General features: G+C 30.3%; 5 protein-coding genes across 5 annotated transcripts; 1 reads left to right on the top strand and 4 right to left on the bottom strand.

The window, feature by feature from the left end:
* Positions 1 to 238: 238 nt before the first annotated feature.
* Positions 239 to 4,790, bottom strand: PmUG01_07043900 (protein MAM3, putative; the record flags this gene model as incomplete). Its single annotated transcript, XM_029004194.1, has 5 exons — positions 239 to 282; positions 474 to 530; positions 746 to 3,688; positions 4,079 to 4,474; positions 4,727 to 4,790. 5 exons carry the CDS (start codon positions 4,788 to 4,790, stop codon positions 239 to 241), a joined length of 3,504 nt encoding a protein of 1,167 aa, XP_028860907.1.
* Positions 4,791 to 10,254: 5,464 nt separating this feature from the next.
* On the top strand, positions 10,255 to 11,600 carry PmUG01_07044000 (profilin, putative; the record flags this gene model as incomplete). The annotated part of the gene is made up of 4 exons (XM_029004195.1): positions 10,255 to 10,338; positions 10,671 to 10,784; positions 11,070 to 11,328; positions 11,542 to 11,600. The coding sequence occupies 4 exons, from the start codon at positions 10,255 to 10,257 to the stop codon at positions 11,598 to 11,600; spliced, it is 516 nt and encodes a 171-aa protein (XP_028860908.1).
* A 1,305-nt stretch (positions 11,601 to 12,905) lies between these two features.
* Positions 12,906 to 14,489, bottom strand: M18AAP (M18 aspartyl aminopeptidase, putative; the record flags this gene model as incomplete). Its single annotated transcript, XM_029004196.1, has 1 exon — positions 12,906 to 14,489. One exon carries the CDS (start codon positions 14,487 to 14,489, stop codon positions 12,906 to 12,908), a length of 1,584 nt encoding a protein of 527 aa, XP_028860909.1.
* A 2,221-nt stretch (positions 14,490 to 16,710) lies between these two features.
* PmUG01_07044200 (peptide release factor, putative) lies at positions 16,711 to 18,080 on the bottom strand (the record flags this gene model as incomplete). The annotated part of the gene is made up of 2 exons (XM_029004197.1): positions 16,711 to 17,484; positions 17,658 to 18,080. The coding sequence occupies 2 exons, from the start codon at positions 18,078 to 18,080 to the stop codon at positions 16,711 to 16,713; spliced, it is 1,197 nt and encodes a 398-aa protein (XP_028860910.1).
* Positions 18,081 to 18,168: 88 nt separating this feature from the next.
* Positions 18,169 to 21,923, bottom strand: DHHC6 (palmitoyltransferase DHHC6, putative; the record flags this gene model as incomplete). Its single annotated transcript, XM_029004198.1, has 8 exons — positions 18,169 to 18,210; positions 18,518 to 18,567; positions 18,904 to 19,141; positions 19,403 to 19,499; positions 19,690 to 19,889; positions 20,289 to 21,085; positions 21,349 to 21,563; positions 21,757 to 21,923. 8 exons carry the CDS (start codon positions 21,921 to 21,923, stop codon positions 18,169 to 18,171), a joined length of 1,806 nt encoding a protein of 601 aa, XP_028860911.1.
* Between the last annotated feature and the right edge of the window lie 104 nt (positions 21,924 to 22,027).

The following is a 22,027-nucleotide window of genomic DNA, read 5'->3' on the forward strand; positions in this document are numbered from 1 at the left end:
TTGCTTCATTTTGCTTTATTTTGCTTTATTTTGCTTTATTTTGCTTCATTTTGCTTCATTTTGCTTTATTTTGCTTTATTTTATTTTTTTTAAAATTCTTTAAAACTATAACTTCGTCATACAACATACAAAGAAATTAAAATAATTTTTCCAAAAAGAAAAAGGAAGATCACTAACAAATGTCAAAATTTAAAAAGAAACAAAAAAGAGAAAAACTACAGTTTAGTTATTTCCAAATTTAATTATCTCCAATGATCTCGTCAACTTCGTTGTTGTAGCATTCTGAAAAAAATAAAGAAAAGAAAAAAAAAGATATTATACGTTAACCGTTAATCGTTAAGCAGCTAAACGTTTAACAGTTAATCGGCGTGCGCTCTTTTCAAGTCCAAATTAGTGAACGCGCGCGTAGCCAAAGTGAAACAGCATAGTAATTGGCATTGTTCATACGTGAATAATATAAAAAATTTAATTACCTATAATCATGTCCATATACTCGTTTTTTGACAAAATCATGTATTCACAGGCAGTATCTACAAAGATGAGATGAAGCGTATAAAAAAAAAAAAATGTATATATGTAAGCAGCATGTGGAACGGACGTTCTTTCGCTGTATCAATTTATGTGCATTTATTCAAATGAATGGCAATTTTTTTTTCTTATTCTTTCTTATTCTTTTTTATCCTTTTTGTCTTTTTTCTTTTTTTCCTTTTTTTCCTTTTTTTCTCTTTCCTTCCTCCTTTCTAACCTGCCACATAGGCGCACTTGTTGAAGTACACATGCTGCGTGTACCATTTTTTAAACAAGATATTGATGTTTTTTTGAATAACGATGGTTTGGGGTTTATTTGTAGTAGCGGTAGAAGTAGAAGCAGTGTTGGCAGTCGTAGTAGCTGCCTCCGTCGTCGTATCTGCAACCGTAGTCTGACCAGCTGGGTATATGTTTTTTTTATTTTTCTCTTTTTTTGATTTCTTTAGGAAAGTCCACGTATTATTTTTTGGATTACTTTGATCATCTGAATCTTTCCTCCTAAAAAACAATGATCTTTTTTTTTTTTTTTTTTTTTCTTCTTCATACTTCTTTATAACGTTTATTCTTTTTTCAATTGTGCCGTTAAAGAGTTCAATAATATTACAAGGCCCTAAGGCTTCCAACCCAATGATGCACTTTCCTCCTAAGATATTTTTATCATTTTTTACATTTCTTACTTTTCCCTTCATTAAAATTATAGCATAATTTAAAAATGTGTTTTCTTTTAGTAGATATTCGTCCTTTGTTAATGTTTTAATTTTTTTTTTTTGAATACATTTGCTTATCAACTGGGTATCTATATATTTGAAATAAACATTTTCCTTCAGGAAGTTAATGACTTCCCTTTGGTAACTAAGCATTGTTGACTTTTTCCTTATTTTTTGCTCGTTCATGTGGATGACTAGTGCATCATTCGGAGTATAGACAGTCTTGATATTACCTCTATCAGCCGTTTTATCTGCTACCTTACATGATGCCTCTATCCTACCCTTGTCATGATCCACCTTATCGCTTCCTCTTTCTAACACCCCTTCATTGATAGTAACATGCTTATCTATCACTGTGCCTTTCTTTATATCAACCATTCGATCCTTACTTGAGCTATGTTTCCTCTTCTTATCTATTCCTTGAAAATTCTTTTTTCCCTGATCAACATTTATCTTTTTCATACGTTCGTTTGAATTATTCCACACAAAATTTGAAGGTATGTCAACAAATTTTTTTAGATTTCTAAAATCGAATTCATCTGAGATTTCTTCTTGTAATAACATTTCAATAACATCCTCTAACGTAATAATGCCAATATGAGAGTAAGTAGGATCTGTATTTTCATTATACATAACCTTTCTAACTACAACAATATGGTTGTTTGCACTTTTGAAAAAACTTAAAAGAGAAAGAATACTTTCATCATAGTCTACTCCATATACATACCTACCAATGTGTTTCAATATATACTTCACTGGTATTTCTATGTCTTTATGTCTAGTAACCCTAATATAATTTTTAATATCTAAGAATATAAGTTCCATATTTTTCTCTTTATTTAAATTTTCTTTTATCATTACGCTCTCGGTACCATACCTGCTTCGACTGTTGTTCAAGTCCAGGTGCATAATGCTGGCAGGGGGTACATACCCCTGCTTCTTGGATTCCATTCTCTCCCTCTGCTCACATGGTTCATTACCACTGGAGCAGCTACTACTGTTGCCGTTACTATTGCCTCTTTTGTCTCTGCTACTACCCTGGTCCTTAAACGACCGCCTTATTCTGTGTCCACTTTTGTTAATCTTGTTGTACATCCTTATCTTTTTCTTCACATCCATGAACACTAGCTGTTCGTTTAAACTGGACGAGTTATCATTGTCACTATCCATCATCTGATCTGAAAGAAACTCGACGAAATCCACATTTTTATTTTTAGAAGCATACGGGTTTTTGTACGACTTTTTAATTTTTTTTCTTTTTTTTTCCCTTAACTTCGAGGGGTTTACTATTTCATTTGTTTTTTCATCGTCTCTCCGCAATTTTCTATCACCTGCGCTGTAGTAATTATTGCTGGTCGTCTTCTCGTCCCCTACGTTAATTTTCACTCTCTTTTTTTTTTTTTTTTTACCATTAATATAGCCGTCGTTGCTGTTGTTGCTACTGTTGCTGCTGTTACTACTGTTCCTATTTTTGCAATTTTTGCTATTTATTTTTTTTTTTTGCACTACCCCCCCTTTATCTTTGCCCATCTGTTCGATGCTTATTTTTACATTTTCTTGGTCCGAATTTTCAGGGGCCCCTCTTTCACTGTCCGTATCAGAATGTTTCGTTTTGTCCATATTCTCGTCGACTCCCTTATCGTTGTAAATAGATCTGTTCTTATTAGTATTTCTCATAACGGCACTTCCTTTAGAATTTCCTGTCTTGCTCTTCTCTTTCATATTGACCACATGATTATCCCTTTCTATATCTTTATCATCATCTTTGCCAATCGTACTGTCTAGGTCACTATCATTTTCTTCCGTATTTGTATCATAGGTTCCGTTCCTTTTCTTACCATTGTAATTACTTAAAACATGGAAATATTTATCATTCATACTTTTATCCTCATCCGGTTTCTGCTTCTTCCATTGATTCTCTTTTGGTGTTTCTTTACCCAGTGCAGATCGACTCTGCATTTCTTTATCATCATAGGAGCATATTTTATTTGCTATTCTAATTTTCTTTGATTTCAGTTTTATCATGTGAAATATACCAGAGCCTGTTCCTTTTCTATAATACATGTGTTTATTTTTATCTTTTCTTTTTCTGCATTGTACTAAAGAATTAGTATCAAAGATTATTTTGTTAATTCCAAACCATATGTTTATTAAATCTTTAATATGTATAAGACCTACAACACACTCAGATATGTTTCTATTAAGCACAGGTATTCTTGAAAACCCACTTTTCAAAATTTTCTTTATCGTATGGTAATTTATAAAACTATTATAATCAATTCCAAACACATAATCTATATCAGTCATAATATGTATCACTTTGTATTGGGATAACTCTAGTGCACTTACAACAATCTTTGCTTCATCTTCGTTTAGTATGCCCGCTGCACTTTTATGCACATCCACCAGGGCTTTCAGCTGCTTCTTGTCATAGGTGTTAAGCACATTCTTTCCTGCAGTGAAGGAGAGATGTGAAGTGGTTTAGAAGTGGTTAAGAAGTGGTTAAGAAGTGGTTAAGAAGTGGTTAAGAAGTGGTTAAGAAGTGGTTAAGAAGTGGTTTAGAAGTGGTTAAGAAGTGGTTAAGAAGTGGTTAAGAAGTGGTTAAGAAGTGGTTAAGAAGTGGTTTAGAAGTGGTTAATAAGTGGTGTATAGATGCAGTTGTATAGACGCAGTGTACAGACACGATGTATACACACGCCATAACGGGGTAAGGATGTGATAAAAACAAGGAAAAGAAACGATACTGGGGATGACAATAAACATATATAAAGAATGTGCAATGAACGCAATGCATGTACTACATAACAACCACAAGTGTGTGCAACGTTCTGTGCTCGGCTTACCTACAAAACGATCTAAAATCAAACTAGTGGGTTTAGCAAAAATGTAAAGGCAAAACTTCAAACAATGAATAAGTGGAGCAAAGAACCCTCCGATAGCTAAACCATGTTTTGAACATACGGATTGAGGTATTATTTCCCCAAATATTGTAATAATTAACGTAGATACAATAAAAGATGTAAATCCATCAGTTAATTCCCCTAAGAGTAAACTAAAGGCTGAATTTACCATAACATTTGCTGTAATGAATGTAACTAATATTTCGTTTGTATTATTTCGTAAGGGAAGTATCTTCCTTGCATTCTTTGCATTACTTAATTCTTTTTTGTTCTTTTCAGATACTAATATTAACAAGTTTAGTTGAAGCGTATCCAGCATCATTATTCCGAGGGACAAGCCTACAAAGGAGGGGAAGAGAAAACGAGGAAAGGAAAGCATGAAATGTCAAAAGGCCAATGAACTCAAAAGAGTGCCTTTGCCTATACACACAAGCGCGTAAAGAATATGCATAATAATAGGAATAAATATATGCGTAATAATAGGAATAAATATAAGCGTAAACATACTTGTAAACACAAGTATGCACATCATTATCCACACACATGTATGCACACACAATTATATAACTCCAGCGATAGGGCCAACCTTACCCGAAAAAAGAGCGCTCAAAATTCCACATGCTACGATACACGTTATAAGTAACCATAATTGCATTTGAGGAAAACAAATGAATCAAATTCAAAGCAATTACAGCAAAAAAAAAAAAAATATATATATAATAAGTTAGTATATGGTATAATAAGCTCGTATATGGTATAATAAGCTCGTATATGGTATAATAAGCTCGTATATGGTATAATAAGCTCGTATATGGTATAATCTCGTATATGGTTTAATAAGCTCGTATATGGTTTAATAAGCTCGTATATGGTTTAATAAGCTCGTATATGGTTTAATAAGCTCGTATATGGTTTAATAAGCTCGTATATGGTTTAATAAGCTCGTATATGGTATAGTAAGCTCGTATATGGTATAATAAGATAGCATACGATATGGTACGATAGTGCATAATAAAATAACTTAAAAGGAATAAAATAGGGTAGTTTGGGTGATGCAGGGGGAAGCAACAAATAAAAAAGGTTTGCACTGTTACCCTATCGGTTTTTACCGACTTAGGAGTTAGCAGCTCTATAAAAAAAGGAAAAGAAAATGGAATGAAGCTAAACAAAACAAAGCTTATCATAGCAAAGCAAAGAAAAATGTGTTGTTATAAGTGAAACAGAGTGCCACTCATTTATCTGTAGCTTAACGGATTTATTGTGCTACGCTATGCTGTGTTTATTTATTTATTTATTTATTTTTTATTTATATATTTTTTATATATTTATTTTATTTTATTTTATTTATTATTTATTTATATATTTTTTATATATTTATTTTATTTTATTTATTTATTTATTTATTTACTTTATTTACTTTATTTATTTATTTATTTATTTATTTTATTTTATTTTATTTTATTTATTTTTTTTTCTTTGGCCTTTCTTCTTACACAAAATGAATAGATTAAGTCGAAGTATCGTTCAGCGATAATTTTATGAGATCAGTTAATGGAATGTAACAAGATAGATCATACGAAAAGTGCAAACTATTTGAAAACGCGATAAAAGCTTAAAGGAAAAGGGCATTCATAAAAAAAAAAAGAAAAAAAAAGTAATATATAGCTGTTATTCTGTTGTTGCTATATTGTTGCACTGTTGTTGCTCTGTTGTTGCACTGTTGTTGCTCTGTTGTTGCTCTGTTGTTGCACTGTTGTTGCTATGCTGTTACTATCGTTATAAATGCCCCTATCGATTAAGTGCAATTCACAAAAAACAAATTAGTATGAGGAAGGACAAATATACATATACATGTACATACATACATATATATATATATATATATAAATATGTACATAACGCAGGTGTGGTGGTAGGATGCTCTTTTATAGCATTTTTAAAAGCACACGCGGGAAGGAAAGTAAAATGTACACGTACGTATGCATGAGTTAATATATGTACGAGTGTAAGTGATCCTATGTGCATACCTAAATACTAAAATATTAATGTACGTATACCCAGAATGTATGCATGTACATATATATATGTATACAAATACATATACAAATACATATACAAATACATACACAAATACATATATAAATGCATATATAAATACATATATAAATATATATATATATATATATAAATACATATACATATAAAATTAGGGCAGGAACAATACTAAAGGAGAGTAAAATTAAAAAAAAAAAAAAAAAAAAAAAAAAAAAATTTTTTTCTTGATATAATATAGTAAATTTTATTTGCCGTAAAAATAGTAACCTCTCTGCGGTGTGACACACATTTTTATTTATTTACTATTCCATTAATTAAAAAAAAAAAAAAAAAAAAAAAAAAATAATAATAATAATAATAATAATAATAATAATAATAATAATAATAATAATACTAATAAAGTGGATATAATATGTATATATATATATATATATATATATATATATATATATATATATATATATATAAACATGTATTATGCCCATATATTTACATACACGTAATGTGCATATGTACACAGTGATGCACGCGAATACCTTATTGCATATGTATATGAATACATAGATTTATGCACATATATAAGTAACATATGGATATATTATGTATACAAGTTTATGTATTTTTTTTTTTTTTTTTTCGCTGAAATCTTGTGAGAAAGTTAAAAAAAAAAAAGAAATCCACGTAAAATATTTTAAATTTGCATAACGGTTTGATGTGAACTTATTCTTTTTTTTCGTCGAATGGTTTACCTTTTATATATTTCTCTTTCGTAGTATTATTAATTAATATACAATTACGTAGGGATTTTTTTTTTTTTTTTTTTTTTTTTTTTTTTGTCATTATTTTTCAAGTTGCCACAAGTGTTCGTTAATTTTTGTTTTTCTTATTTTTCATTTCCGAAGAGTGTAATATCTTCTCTTTTCAGCATTTTTATTTTTTTACAGTGTTGAATTTTATTGTTTTGTTTTATTTATTTTTTTTTTTTTTTTTATTATTTCGTTTTTCTTCGGATAACCTCGAATTGTGTATAATAAGTAATTCCTTTTTTTTTTTTTTTTATATTTATTTTTAAATCGTAGCACAGTTAAATGTTGGTAAAACGTAGTTGCAGTTTTTTCCATGTATTTGTTTAAGCAAGGGATACTCGTATGTACATACAAGTACAACAAATTGTTATACGACTACTCCCACACTTTTTATTTGTTTAAAGGGTAGAATACGAACCGTTGTATAGATAGCAAGTTATATCTCTTTTTTTTTTTTTTTTTTTTTCCTCACGTCTACGTTTGTAATTACATTTCTTATGATAATCTGAACAGTTGTAATGTGATCTTTGCTATTTTATAAGGGCATGCATATATATGTATACATATATATATATATATATGTACACATATATATGTATGTTTTATGTACGCATAAATGTATAATTATGTGTGCCTGCTTTGCCTGTTAACAAGTTAACGAAAAAGAAGAATGAACGGTAAGATGTAAGATAAGCGAGTATTCTATCCTTTACATGCACATAATTTTTTTTTGCACGTGCACAAATGGATGGAATTTTATTATACCATTAGTTTACGTGTAACTCATTTTCAAATTTGTAATATTAAAAATTATGAAGAAATTATGAAGAAAATATGAAGAAATTATGAAGAAAATATGAAGAAAATATGAAGAAATTATGAAGAAAATATGAAGAAAATATGAAGAAAATATGAAGAAATTATGAAGAAAATATGAAGAAAATATGAAGAAAATATGAAGAAAACACGAAAAAAAAAAACAAATGGTTAATATGCACCATTTTTTCATGTTACGAAGATATGTGAAGGGGTACGTATATATTTTTTTTTTTTTTTTCTGTGAAATAGTATTTTGTATCATTGCTACTCTTCTTGGAGATATCAACATAACATTGTTGTCATTCTTAATCGACTTATTATATAATATTGTAGTTCTGTTCTATCGGTTATGTGTGTATGTGTGGGTCTTTGCAGCACAATATATTTTTTTCTCTTTTTCTTTCGTTCTTTCGTTCTTTTTTTTTTCGTAATTTAATTAAAAATAGTGAGAACGAAAAAAAAAATGTAAAAGTTGATTTGGTAAGATAAAATCAGAGAGAATGAAATTAAATTAATGCTGCTCATAACAAAAATGAGATTCCCACGTTCCCAGTTTCTTTCCTTCCACAAACGTTACAGAAAATTGACGAGATGGATGTATACGTATATTTTTATATGTACATTTATATGCGCACATTTATGTATGCATATTTATGTATGTGTACATTAGCACATATTTGTAAATGAACATATGCATGTACATTTTTTTTTTTCCTTCTTCGTGTTGTCTCATATGAAATATGCAAAGTGTTAAACACTGAATTCAATGCAGAGGGTTCATTAGTATATATTAGCACAAATATATTACGTATATACATACGTATATATAATATATACATACATATTTTACACTTAAATATTTATGCATAAATTTCATAACTGCATGTAAACTAAAAAAAAAAAAAAAAAAGGGTTAAAGGAATGTGCAAGAGAAAAAATGCAAGCTGTTTGTTGCATGAAATATTTTCCCAATTGTGTAGTTCCATTTTATTCTTTTGATTCTTCTGTTTCTCCCTGATGGTTTGAAACGATTTTTTACAAAGTTATCTGATCCTTGTCATTTGTTATATTGTTACACTACAAAAAGTTTTTTGCTATTTTGTTCTTTATTTTGCTCTTTCGTTTGTTCTTTATTTTGCTCATTCTTTTTTTTTTAATGAGCTATGAATTTCACTCAAGCACACATTTAAAGGGAAACAAAAAAAATTGAAAAAAATATAGCAATATAAAGCAGTATAAAGAAAATAATAAAATGCGTAAAAACAATACAGTACTAACAATACAAACAGTACAAAACAATAAAAAACAAAACAGATTAAATTAATTTTGTTATTATTTTTCGGCAATTACGTCCACATTTTGTGCTGATCTTTACGATTTCAGCTTTTAGTTTCATTGTTTTTATGATTTAATGATTTAATGATTTAATGCTTTATTGTTTCGTTGTTTCGTTGTTTCGTTGTTCTATTGCTTTTTTTTTATTTTTTTTTATATTTTTTTATTTTTTTTTTGTTTTTTATTTTTTTATTTTTTATTTTTTTTGTTTTTTAATTTTTTGTTTTTGTTTTTTGCTTTTTGGTTTCTGCATCTTAATTTTCCCTCTAATTTTGAGCTCTCATTTTTGGGTTTTTTAAAAAAAAAAAAAAAAAAAAAAATTATATATGTACAATATATATGTGCAATATATATATGCATAATTGTATATGTACCCACATGTATGATTTATACACGTGTAAACATTTAAGTGCACATATGTTACATTTAAATTGCTAGCCAACTTTTTGTTTTCTTAAAAAACATGATCACTTAAGTTTTTAAATCATTTCAAATAAAAGCTTTTGCATTTAACACGAATGTATTCAAAAATGTGTAGGTGTACATGAACACATAAACTCATAAGTAAACACGTACATAAATACATGATAAATGAATGATAAATACAATACGAACGCATAAATATATATACATTACAAACACATATACATATACATTATAAACGCATACATATATACATACTAAAACACCCTTATACATACATATAAACTTTTATACATCAGGTGTATTTACCTTCATTACTGACAATTTTTTTTTTTTTTTTTTTTAAAGTCGTACAATCGCTAAAGTTGCTTTGTTTTTTTTAAGTTTTAATTTTTTTTTTTTTTTTTTTTTTTCCTCTCAACTTTGCGTCGTTTGCTTTGTTTGCTTGTTAGGCATTTTTCGTGGTTCAACTTATCACTCTCTTTTTTTTTGTATTGCTTCCTTTCTTTCGTTTCGTACTTGTATCGTTACGTACTCGCATCATTACGTACTCGCATCATTACTTATTCGCATCGTTACGTATTCACCTCGCTAGTCTTCTTTTCTTTTCCTTTTTTTAAAAAATTAGCACTATCCGTGTGCATTTATTGTTCAAAAAAAAAAATTAAAATAAAATAAATAATGGAAGAGGAATATTCTTGGGATAGTTACTTGAATGACAGACTTTTATCGACTAATCAAGTATCAGCAGCAGGATTAGCTTCGGTATAAAGAGACGCACAAAAAAAAAAAATATATTAACATTTACATTTATTTTCTTCTTTTTTTCTTTACCCATTCGTCTTACTTTGACATGGTGGCATACACCCCTACACACACATGCACATGCACATAAAAATTTACGTACATATATATATATATATATTTATTTATTTACCGCCGTACGTGTACTGGTCTGCTTTCCCATCTTACTTTGTTTTTACTTCATTATTTAAGGAAAAAAAAATAATAGAAAAGTAAAAAATGGAGGAGGGAAAACACTATATTATTAACGTACATACATTTTTGTACTCTTCTTCTTTTTTACAAATTTTTAGGAGGAGGACGGAGTAGTGTATGCTTGTGTTGCCCAAGCCGATGAGAACGATCCCAACTTTGATAAGTGGACGCTCTTTTATAAGGAGGACTATGAGATAGAAGTAGAAGACGAAGTAAGAAGCGAAAAAAAAAAAAAAAAAATGCACATAATAAATAAATAAATATATAAATATATATACATATATATATACATATATATATATATATATATATATATATATAAAGTGTGTAATCTTGTACCACTTGAGTATCACATGGTGCAGGGCTGTTTTGCGTGAACTCCTTGTGCTTGTGGAATTTATTTACTCGAATGGTACTAACAATTCTGTTTGCTTTTACATTCATTTGTGTTACTACTCGCGTCGATACACCCATTTCCTTAATTTTTTTGCTCGAAGAATGGTAACAAGAGTAAGAAGACTATCAATGAAGGACAAACTTTATTAACAGTATTTAAGGAGGGTTATGCACCCGATGGTGTATGGCTGGGGGGAACCAAGTATCAGTTTATAAACATTGAAAAAGATTTAGATTTTGAAGGGTGCACATTCGACGTTGCTACATGTGCCAAATTGAAAGGGGGGCTTCACTTAGTTAAAGTACCTGGGGGAAATATTTTAGTTGTGATATATGACGAGGAAAAGGAGCAGGATAGAGGTTGGAACAAATGAGCTCGAGGGGCAGGCTCCCTCCATGTGCATGCATATATAAAAATATGTATATAATACACATGTGTTTATTTGTATATACGTGTATATGTGCATATGAAGTGGGGTTTTTACCCTGTCTTGGGCTACTTATTGGGCACATTTCGTTTTTGCTTTGTTTTGATTTTTTTTTTTTTTTCTTTTTTTTCCCCTCCATTTTTAGGAAACTCGAAAATTGCGGCTTTAACATTTTCGAAGGAATTAGCCGAGAGTGGCCAGTGAAGGAGTGAAGAAATGAGAAGTGGAAAAAGTTTACGTGTGGGAATGTATATATACTTTTTCCTGTACATAAATTTTGCGCACACACAGTATATACAATGGGGGTGGTGGGATACGGGTGTACCCCTCATCGAGTGGAAGTACCACGTTTGAACAAGATTTTTTCACCCAAATAAATAGCTTGGCTATTTATGCTTTTTATTATGCATTTTTTATACTTTTTATTATGCATTTTCTATACTTTTTATTATGCATTTTTCATACCTTTTATTATGCATTTTTTATACTTCTTATTATGCATTTTCTATACTTTTTATTATGCATTTTTCATACCTTTTATTATGCATTTTTTATACTTTTTATTATGCATTTTTCATACCTTTTATTATGCATTTTTTATACTTTTTATTATGCATTTTTCGTACTTTTTATTATGCATTTTTCGTACTTTTTATTATGCATTTTTCATACATTGTTCTTTCTTTTTTTTTTCAAATATTACTTTTATGGGAAATAAATTTACATGCGCACATGTAGACATATATGTAAATACATGTACATAAGCGCCCACATTTCCAATTTAATACGATTTATTTAAAACATCATTGTTACTTAATAAGGAGATCCTCATAAGGGGGTAAATGGCAAATTATTTAAAAACCGTCCCATATTATATTTTATACGAAAAATTGTAAATGCTTAATCTGCTGCGAGCTAATGAGGTGATATCTGTTTTTATGCAAGTATTTTTTTATGAACAGGCAAGAATTTTAAGCCATTTAAAAAAAAAAAAAAAAAAAAATAAAGATAAAATAAAATATAATATAATAAAATGGAAAAAAAATAAAATAAAATAAAGATAAGTAAAATAAAATATAATAAAATGGAGATAAACAAAATAAAATAGGGTGGAAAAAAAAAAAAAAAAAGGAAAAACCCCATATGAATGTTCACTACGCAAGTTCTGTTTTCGTCTAAAGTTCGCTTTATATGCCTCGTTTATACATAACTGCGCATAGATGGGCAGATGAACACATGAACGTAAAAAAAATGAAAAGAAAAAATGGTACTTGTGTAAAGGAGGAGAGGGAGAGGAGGGCGAGGGTAAAACAGCCATATGGGGCTAAACATATACGCAAACGGGGAATTGATATGCTTACACATACACATACGTATATATACATACACATGCATGTGTCTATATACATACATGCACCTCTGTTTATGCTTCCTTCATTGGATAGGCGCTCCGGAGGGAAAATTGAAAATAGGTATATCGCTTTCTCTGTGGGAGGAGTTCCCCCATCTTTAAGTATCCCCTACGCAGGATGATAGTACCCGATTGTAGTATGTGTAGAAAGCCAAAGTGCCTTTTATTAAGTAATAAATATCATGGACAGCTGCTATTTCTCTTATTGAATGCATGGCTAACTGAGGAATACCGATGTCTATACCAGGCATAGATAAATTTGAAGCGACCATTGAACCTACTGTACTACCACATGGTGTATCATTTTTAACCATAAAATTTTGATACTTTATTGTTTGCTTATATTCATTAGCAAACAATTCAAATGTTCTTTTAATTAAACATGCATAATATGGTGCAGTAACGTAATTTTTATTTGTGTTATATTTGATAGCGATTCCTTCATGAAAATATAAATGATGGTTAGTCTGTACAGTTTCTGGATAATTAGGATGACTACAATGTGCCATATCAACATTTAATATAAAAGATCTGTTCACTAGATTGCCATAAATTTCATCCACACTTGTATTACCATTGCTGATGTCGTTCATAAAAATCGATGTTATAATTCTTTCAATAAAGTTTTTGGTAAAATATGACTGAGCCCCTATTTCACTCAGGGAACCGATTTCCTCGTGGTCATACCCGATACATATATATAGGTTGTTATCATAGCTGCATTTGTCCTGCTCACCACTGCCACTGCCACTATCACTTACATCACGACTTCTTACATTTTTCACCAACTCGATAAAAGCCTCAAACACGCAAAAGGAGCCGACAAGGTTGTCAAACCGAGCCCCTTCTATGAACTCTTCATAAACTCCGGTAAAACATGGCTCCTGTGCATCCATTAGGCACAGCTCGAAATCTAATATATCTTCTTCATTACAATTTAATTCCTTTGCTAAAATGTATAACAGGGGAGAAGAGTTTACGTTTTCTTTCTGCTCTTGTTCTAGATGATCTTGTGTTGTTCCTTCCCCCTGTGTGCTTATCCCTTCTTGGCGTTTTTGTAATTCGTTTTCGTCCGAGCTCTTCTTTGTTATTCCTTTCCTTTTTTTTATTAACTGGTCATACAAAACTGTAGATAGTATAGGTTTCAAATGAGTTTCATAATTTATCTTAACAGTAAATTCAAATCTTGTTCTATGTTGTAAATGTATAGCTAAACTTGGCAAAAAGAATAACGATTTGTTTATTTGTATTAATCGTTCAATTAATTTATTGTCCTTTTTAAAAACTACTTGACCGGACAATCCTAAGCCTCTATCAAACCATGTATTCCATAAACCTGATCCATAGCATTCAACATTTATTTGATTTATTTTACTTTTTACTATATTATTATTAGGTGAAATTTTTAAAGCACAAGAATCGATATGTCCAATTGATATTAATATGGACCCATTTTCTATATTAAAATTTTTACCAATAAAAAAACTACAAATATTCCTGTTCTCCTTGCTTAATACATAACCTTCATTTTTTTGTAAATTCCATTTTTCTCCTTCACTTATGGGTATTAAACCATTATTTATTAATTTATCTCTTAAATTTTTACAGGCCAAAAAGCTACTTCCACTCTTTCTAATGAACTTTATGACCTCCTGCGCATATTCTCTTGCTTTAGTGTCCATCTATATATGTGTTGAGGTACCTAACTGGAGTGAGGAAGGGGAAGTCGAGGAAAAGGAATACTACTCCTAATTTTGTTAGCTTCTTGGGGATACTTCCGCGATTGTACAGTGTATATGTGCTCGTGTGCGTGCACGTATGCATGTATATTCCTATTATCAGACTAATTTACCTACTTTTCTTTCCCTTTCTGGAGTTGGGTCAACCTGTAATATTATTATAATATTTTTAAATACTCTCTTGTATGGATGGGGGAAAAAAAAAAAAAAATATTAAAAATAATGTTCATAATATATGTGCCACCTTTTTTTTTTGGGGGGGGAGCGTGAAAAAACAGTTAACTAAGTTATGCAAAAATGTTAACGTTGTCATTTATACATATGGTTGGCACAATTTACAAGTTGCTAAAATTTAATCGGATTATTTTAATAAGTTTTGATGACTTCTGATGACTTTCTCAAAAAAGAGGAGCAATTAAGCTAAAATTGAATACATGAAAATATGAAAAATTGACGAGCTAAAAAAATTTTTAAGTTCGCCTTAACATGTTGCGTATATTCTGAACTGTTCAGGTTTTTTCCGAGTATAAAAAAAAAAAAATAATAAAAATAAATAAAAAAAATGAATAAATAAAAAATAATAAGAAATAGATAAAAAAAAAAAATGAATAAATAAAAAATAAGAAATAGATAAGAAATAGATAAGAAATAGATAAAAAAATAGATAAAAAAATAGGTAAAAAAATATATAAAAAAATAGATAAAAAAATAGATAAAAAAATAGATAAGAAAATAGATAAGAAAATAGATAAGAAAATAGATAAGAAAATAGATAAGAAAATAGATAAAATATAAATAAAAAGTAGAATAAAAATTGGTAATAAAAAATCCATTTGCTTTTGAAGAGGTTAGGGGGATGCACATACATATATACACCTACGCACAGGTGTACATGTGTACACTTACACATGTATACATGTATTCTTGTAAACGTATCTATTATGCCTCACTCTTACACACAACGTGTTAATATTACGCATGCCATTATTGGTACATATACACCTATATCATTTATTAAGTGCTCAATTTTACGTATGAATTGTTATGCATGTATTAACGTTTACAAAGGTACAATATCTAAGCTTCCTGTACACGAAATATTTCTAGTGGCACAAAGGAATAAGGAGAAGCAGTAAAATAAGATGATGCCCATTGTTACAGTAAAAACTAAACGAAGCCCCTTTTCACTTTTATAATTTATTTGACTTTATGTGGATATTACGTTCATTACACATTTGCATACTTATGTATACATTAGTACACACGTGTACACATTTATACATGTACATACATGTGCATAAATATATATGTGTATAAACACCTACCACCATTTTGAATAGTATGCTTAAATTGTGCTCTTTTTATAGTTAACTCTTTTACATTGCACCTTATGACGTCTGACAGTTACTCATATCATCATGCACCCTTCTCTATTAACTTACAAATTCTCATAAATACGTAAAAAAATCATTTTTCGCCCAATGAGGCAATCTTATTAGTGGTTTATATGGAAATCATGCATTATTATGTTAGCGGGTTATTCTTTTTTTTTTTTTTTTTTTTTTATTCATTTATTTTGTTACTTCTTGTACTTATAGTACATGGTAAACTTGATATCCCTCTTCACTTATATAATATTCAACACTTTGCCAAATTAAAAAATGGCTGCCTTAACAGCCATTACCTTGATGTAGTAAACGCGTATACATATTGACATACTTAACGAAATAGGATAATCTTTGTCATTCATTTTTGTCATTCATTTTTATATTTATTTCGTTATGCGATAGCTTTAACGTTTTCATGTGCGTAAGGAATGGAACTCCTTTCCCCTACTTTACGAATTGTACTACACTAGAATGTTCTTTTCGAAATAAAAAAAAAAAAAAAGAAATACGGAAGGAATGATGATAAAACAAACTAGTTGTTTTTCCCACAATTGTTGCAAGGGAAGAAAAAGAGGAATTATAAAATTTCATAAGTGAAAAGATTTAAAATTATTTAAAAAAGGGGTATAAGCTATTAAGAAATGTGAGCAGTATGTGCAATTCACATACAAGTGCAGTGTATCAGATGTTCCAACTTCAAATAGCCGATTACAATACGCTTTAACAGTTAGCGGATTGTGGAAAAAAAAAGAAAAAAAAAAAAAAAAAAAAAAAAATTACTTCCCCGCACGGGAGAGAATATACATTAAGGTCTCGTCAACAATATTTTGGTAAAAAATTTTCTTTTTTTTATTAATTAACTGAATTAAATGATCACCTTTAAAAAATTTATGTATGTCGGAATATTGAACATTTGCTACATGATCTATAACAACATCATGTATAAAGTTATATGTCCTTATTTTTTCACTTCTATTTCCACTCAATTTTTGATTTTTTTTATCCTTTAAATAAATTATTTTCTCTTGTTCATAATAAAAATTATATAGTTTACTCCTCAAAAGCTCAATGGCAATACTTTTATTTTGTATCTGACTACTAGTTTTCTGTACTTCAACAGTTATGTTTGTGGGTTTGTGAACAATTTTAACACACGTTTCGTTTTTATTTACACTTTGTCCACCTGCTCCTCCTGATCTTTTTGTTTCAATAAGGAGATCTGTTTTTGAAAAATTAATTTTTTTTTGTAGCTTATCTTTTATTCTTTTTTCATCAAATATTAATACTATGGATGTGGACGTTTGTATCTTTTTGCTGTTTATTGGTACTCGTTGAACTCTGTGTATACCTATTTCTTGAGCAAAATTTTCATACACATCTTTTCCTCGAATATGTACAACAATGTTTTTATTACCACCCTTGGTCATGTCGTCTGTTATTCGGTTTTTCACCTCATATTCATAATTTTTTTTTTTACAAAAATTTTCGTACATGGTAAATAATTTCTTACTGAATAGCAGGGCTTCTTGCCCCCCTACCCCCGGGGTTATCTATAAGGGAAGAGTGCATCCAAGCAGTGTGCCCTGGAGGGCACGTGCGCGCGCGTATGTATGTATTTATTAACGTATTTGCGCACACACGAATATGTATGCACGTTTTCTATGTATACATTTATGTATATGTTTGCACGTTTGTGTGTACTTATTTTCGAGGGCGGACTCACCTCCATCTTCACTTCATCCGTGTCCAGGTGATGGTTATCATTGACAAAGGATTTGTAAAACTCGACAATCTGCTGCACTAGGGTACCCTGCACATTCCACAGGTTGCGTTTGAGCTCTTTTATATCATCATCATCATCGTCATAGTTATCATCGTTATTATCCTCCTCCTTCTCCTCAAGTTCGTCGTTCATAAGTTCGATTTTATTTTTCTGTTCCTCATCCTTCTTCTTCGCCCCTGTGTCTTTTGACTGCACACCTTTTTCCATCCCATTTTTGCTCTCCTGGACAAGTTCTTTATACAGATCTAGGTCCTCACACAATGATTTCATCTCTTTTGATTTTTCATGTATTTTTATAATTTTTAAAAAAGCTTTATTACTATCATCACATGGCATGGTAATATTTCTCTGTGCAAGTTCCATTAGTAATTTCCGTTGGGTGGGAGTTAAATAGGTTATATAGGAAAAACAAAATTTACATTTTGGCTCAAAAAAGAGTTTACTCAATGATCTAATCTTTCTGTTCATGTATTTCGTTGTAATGAAATAATAGCTAGCTGTTGCTGTGATTTTTTTTTTTTTTTTCAATGGATAAGTTTATGGTAAATAGCGAAAACGTCTGTGGAGGGCGGGAGAACGGAGGTATGTGCATTCATATAAACATAAATGTGCGTAAATATTTGTATATTATATGTATATGTATATATGTATATATATATATATATGCTTGTTTGTGTGTTGTTAGTTGACGTATGCACTTATACAGGCAGGTATTATGTAGGTGTTCATTAAGGCCAAAAGCCAGCAGCGTGCCCCTACAAACAATTGAGAGGATGTTAATTTGCTAAAGAGGGGTATACCTCAAGCGTTTTGAAGAGAATGTTCGAGCTGCGATAAGTTAGCTTCTTCCCTAAAATGGTAAAATGTTCAAAATATATGTGTGTAAAAATATACTCAGTGTAAAGTATGCACGAGATAACATGCTGGTGGATAGTACTGTAGCCACTTTTCCGTTTCTTTTTTTTTTTTTTTTTCATTTCTACTCATTCGTTTCTACTCATTTGTTTCTACTCATTTGTTTCTTCTCATTTGTTTCTTCTCATTTGTTTCTTCTCATTTGTTTCTTCTCATTTGTTTCTTCTCATTTGTTTCTTCTCATTTGTTTCTTCTCATTCGTTTTTATTCGCGTGTTCTTATTCATTTATTTTTATTTATTTGCATCTATTTCTTTCTTTCCTTTTCGTACTGCTCTTCCAGAGGATTTCGCCCCGCTTTCCAAATACTACAATTTCTTTGCGCATAAAATATGACAGCAGAGAATCGCGCAATTTTTGAAGGAATAAAAGAGGCAAAGGGAAGTAACAAAAGTAAACTAATACATTTTTACTGTAACTTAAAAAAAATGGACTATTATATTTTTTTGAAAAATTTTTCAAGTAGGGTATTTTCCCGGGTGACCCATTTTCCCATGTTGTTTCATTAATCTGCGAACAGGGAGAAGGGGAAAAAAAAAAAAAAAAAAAAAAAAAAAAAAAAATAAATGTGGTATATATAATAGATTATATAGGTATGATATATGTAATAAATTAAATAGATACAGTATATATAATAGATAAAACGGGTCAAATAATCCAAATGAATGCAGTTTATAACAAAGGGGAGTGTAAATCCACAAATGGCATTTGACCGAAGTAATGTTGGTTCATAGCTGCTGTTCTAATTTTGCTCTCTATCTGTTTGCTTACTAAACACAGGTAGCTGTGGTAGATTCCTAGGGACAGAATCATGAAAAAGAAAAAGGATAAGGTGAGCAAAAGCATCAAGAGCCAGCAAAAGAAGTACCTTAAGAAAAAAAAAAAAAAAAAAAGGGAAGAAGTGAACGAAAGAGCAGTTAAACGAATATTTATTTAAACGAGCGATTGAATAATCGAAGGAAACCCTTCCACAGTTAATGATTGAGGAAATCGAACTTCTTTTTTCTGTTGTCTACTTTTTCGTGCTCTTTATTTTTTCTCATCATTTCCAAGCTAACCAATTATCATAATAGAGCATATTGTAAACGACGTTGGAAATATATTTCAAGGAAAAAAAAATGGTTCCTTCTTCAATATATAAAAATAAGAGGAAAAAGCATCTATTGTTCTCAGCTACACAATTGTTAATCCAAGGGCAGTGGTGGTCGAACGTCCTAACACATCTTTGGCAAACCTTGCAGTGTTTGCTTCGAAGAAGCTACAAAAGGGGGGGATATAAATGAATGCGAACAAAATAGGAAGCAGTTGACATATATGAACAAGTCAGGTGGAGAACCGTTCGGTGCAAGCGAAAATTCGCCGTAGATGCGTCCCAGTGGATGTGTTACTTTGAAGCATAACATATATATATGTAGGTATATATGTAGATATATATGTAGGTATATATGTAGATATATATGTAGGTATATATGTAGGTATATATGTAGATATATATGTAGGTATATATGTAGGTATATATGTAGTTATATATGTAGGTATATGTGTAGGTATATATGTAGGTATATATGTAGGTATATATGTAGGTATATATATATGCAAGTATGCACTTACGCATGTACGCGTGTGTGTATGTTTGTATGTAGGTGCCTAGTCTTACCTGCAGCACATCACACGCGGAGCAATACGACAGGGGGGTGTTATACTGATAGAATTTGTTGTTCGACAAACGGAAGGTGTTTCTACTCCTTGTTTTGATGTCCTTTGAAAAAATAATATTATTTTTATTAATTATATGTAGATCCGTTGGATAGCAAGTTGATAACTTTGCTTTCTCCCAGTCGACCAGTTTTTCAGTTGCACTTGTATATGCATTAACAGAAGAACATCTAGTGTAATGCATTTCATATAAGGATGATAATAACTTGTATTTGTATTTAACATTTTTTTTCCGTCTCAGTTGTATATTTTGAAAGGGAGAAGTGTGCTTTGCCCATTTCGAAACGTGGTGCAATTTTCCAAACGTGCGCACATAATTATGTAGACGTTTAAGCGAACGAACATTTTTATATATATTGTACGGTTTTTCAGTTTTGTTGTTACAACTATTGGGTGTTTTTACTCCCTTTTTATGAATGCCATCACTACTACTTATACTTCTTTGGGTAAGTTGTTGCTTGTCCTTTTTTTTTTTTTTTTTTTTTTTTATAACTCCTCCTTCATAAAATTCGACAATTCTGCTAGAATTAGATTTGCCTGCCTGTCCACCGTTTTGACCTGAACTGATCATACAGTTTTTGTAAGTTAATTGAGATTTTGCATGTTTCAATTTTTGCGAGTCATTTCGCCGTTGTCCCCTTTTCAACGTTTTGTTCACGCCCTTCTCAGTCAAAACTGTGTCTTCATGGGGGTAATGAAAAATGGTCAAGCTGTCCAGTTCGTTTGGCTGAACCGGATCTGAGGAGATAACACAGTAGTGAAGAAATGAAGAATGTAAGCAATGTAACAGTACATCAGTGCAGTAGTGAAGCACCGCATCGTTACAGCGGTGGAGTGGGAGGACGCACGAAGAAGAAATAAAAATTAAAAAAAAAAAAATTAAAAAAAAAAAATTAAAAAAAAAAATAAAAAAATAAATACGTTCCCTATATACCAAACAGGAATAGTTATTACATGAAAGAGGCTACAGTTATATACTTCCTTTTACTAACCGTTCGTACTGCATGTTGAGGAGGAGCAAGAATAGCAGGATGAGCAGTCGGAGGAGCTGACAGACATATCGTCAAAAAATTGAATGTCCCCTCCATCAGTAGTGTACTCGTTGAAGTGATTTACATATGGTTTGCTATCCTTTAGATTCTCTTTAATATTCTTTTTGAATTTATTTACTGTTATGTTTTTTAAATACGTCGAAGGGCACCTTGTAACATAGCCGCTTCGAAAAAAAAGAAAAAAATTATACCTGTATATATGTGTGTGTAACTAAGTATTATAAATTTGTGTGTGAAGAGTCTACGTATAATGACGCGTATTTTTACTGCATACGTTGCATGTACATTTGATAATGGGAGTGATATTTTTTTTTTTTTTTTTTTTTTTTTTTTCTTCTTTTTTCTTTTTTTACGTACGGGTCGCATAAGGATGAGATGGCATATAAGAGAAAAGAAAGGACATAAAGGAAGAAGTAAAAATATAAATTTCCGAAAAGTTGTTGATGTTCTTCTTTTAAATGAATGCAAGTTAGCAAAACAGCTACCTTAACGGATATGACTACATACGGCAAAATATTTGCCATCGTTCGCTAATTGTGCTCGCGTAATGTACACATATATAGCATATGCTCACAGGATATACACATACACACACACAAAAACACTGCCTTTTTTAATCGCGAGAACA

Source organism: Plasmodium malariae (assembly GCF_900090045.1).
Source record: "Plasmodium malariae genome assembly, chromosome: 7".
In the NCBI taxonomy this organism is placed as follows: domain Eukaryota; phylum Apicomplexa; class Aconoidasida; order Haemosporida; family Plasmodiidae; genus Plasmodium; species Plasmodium malariae.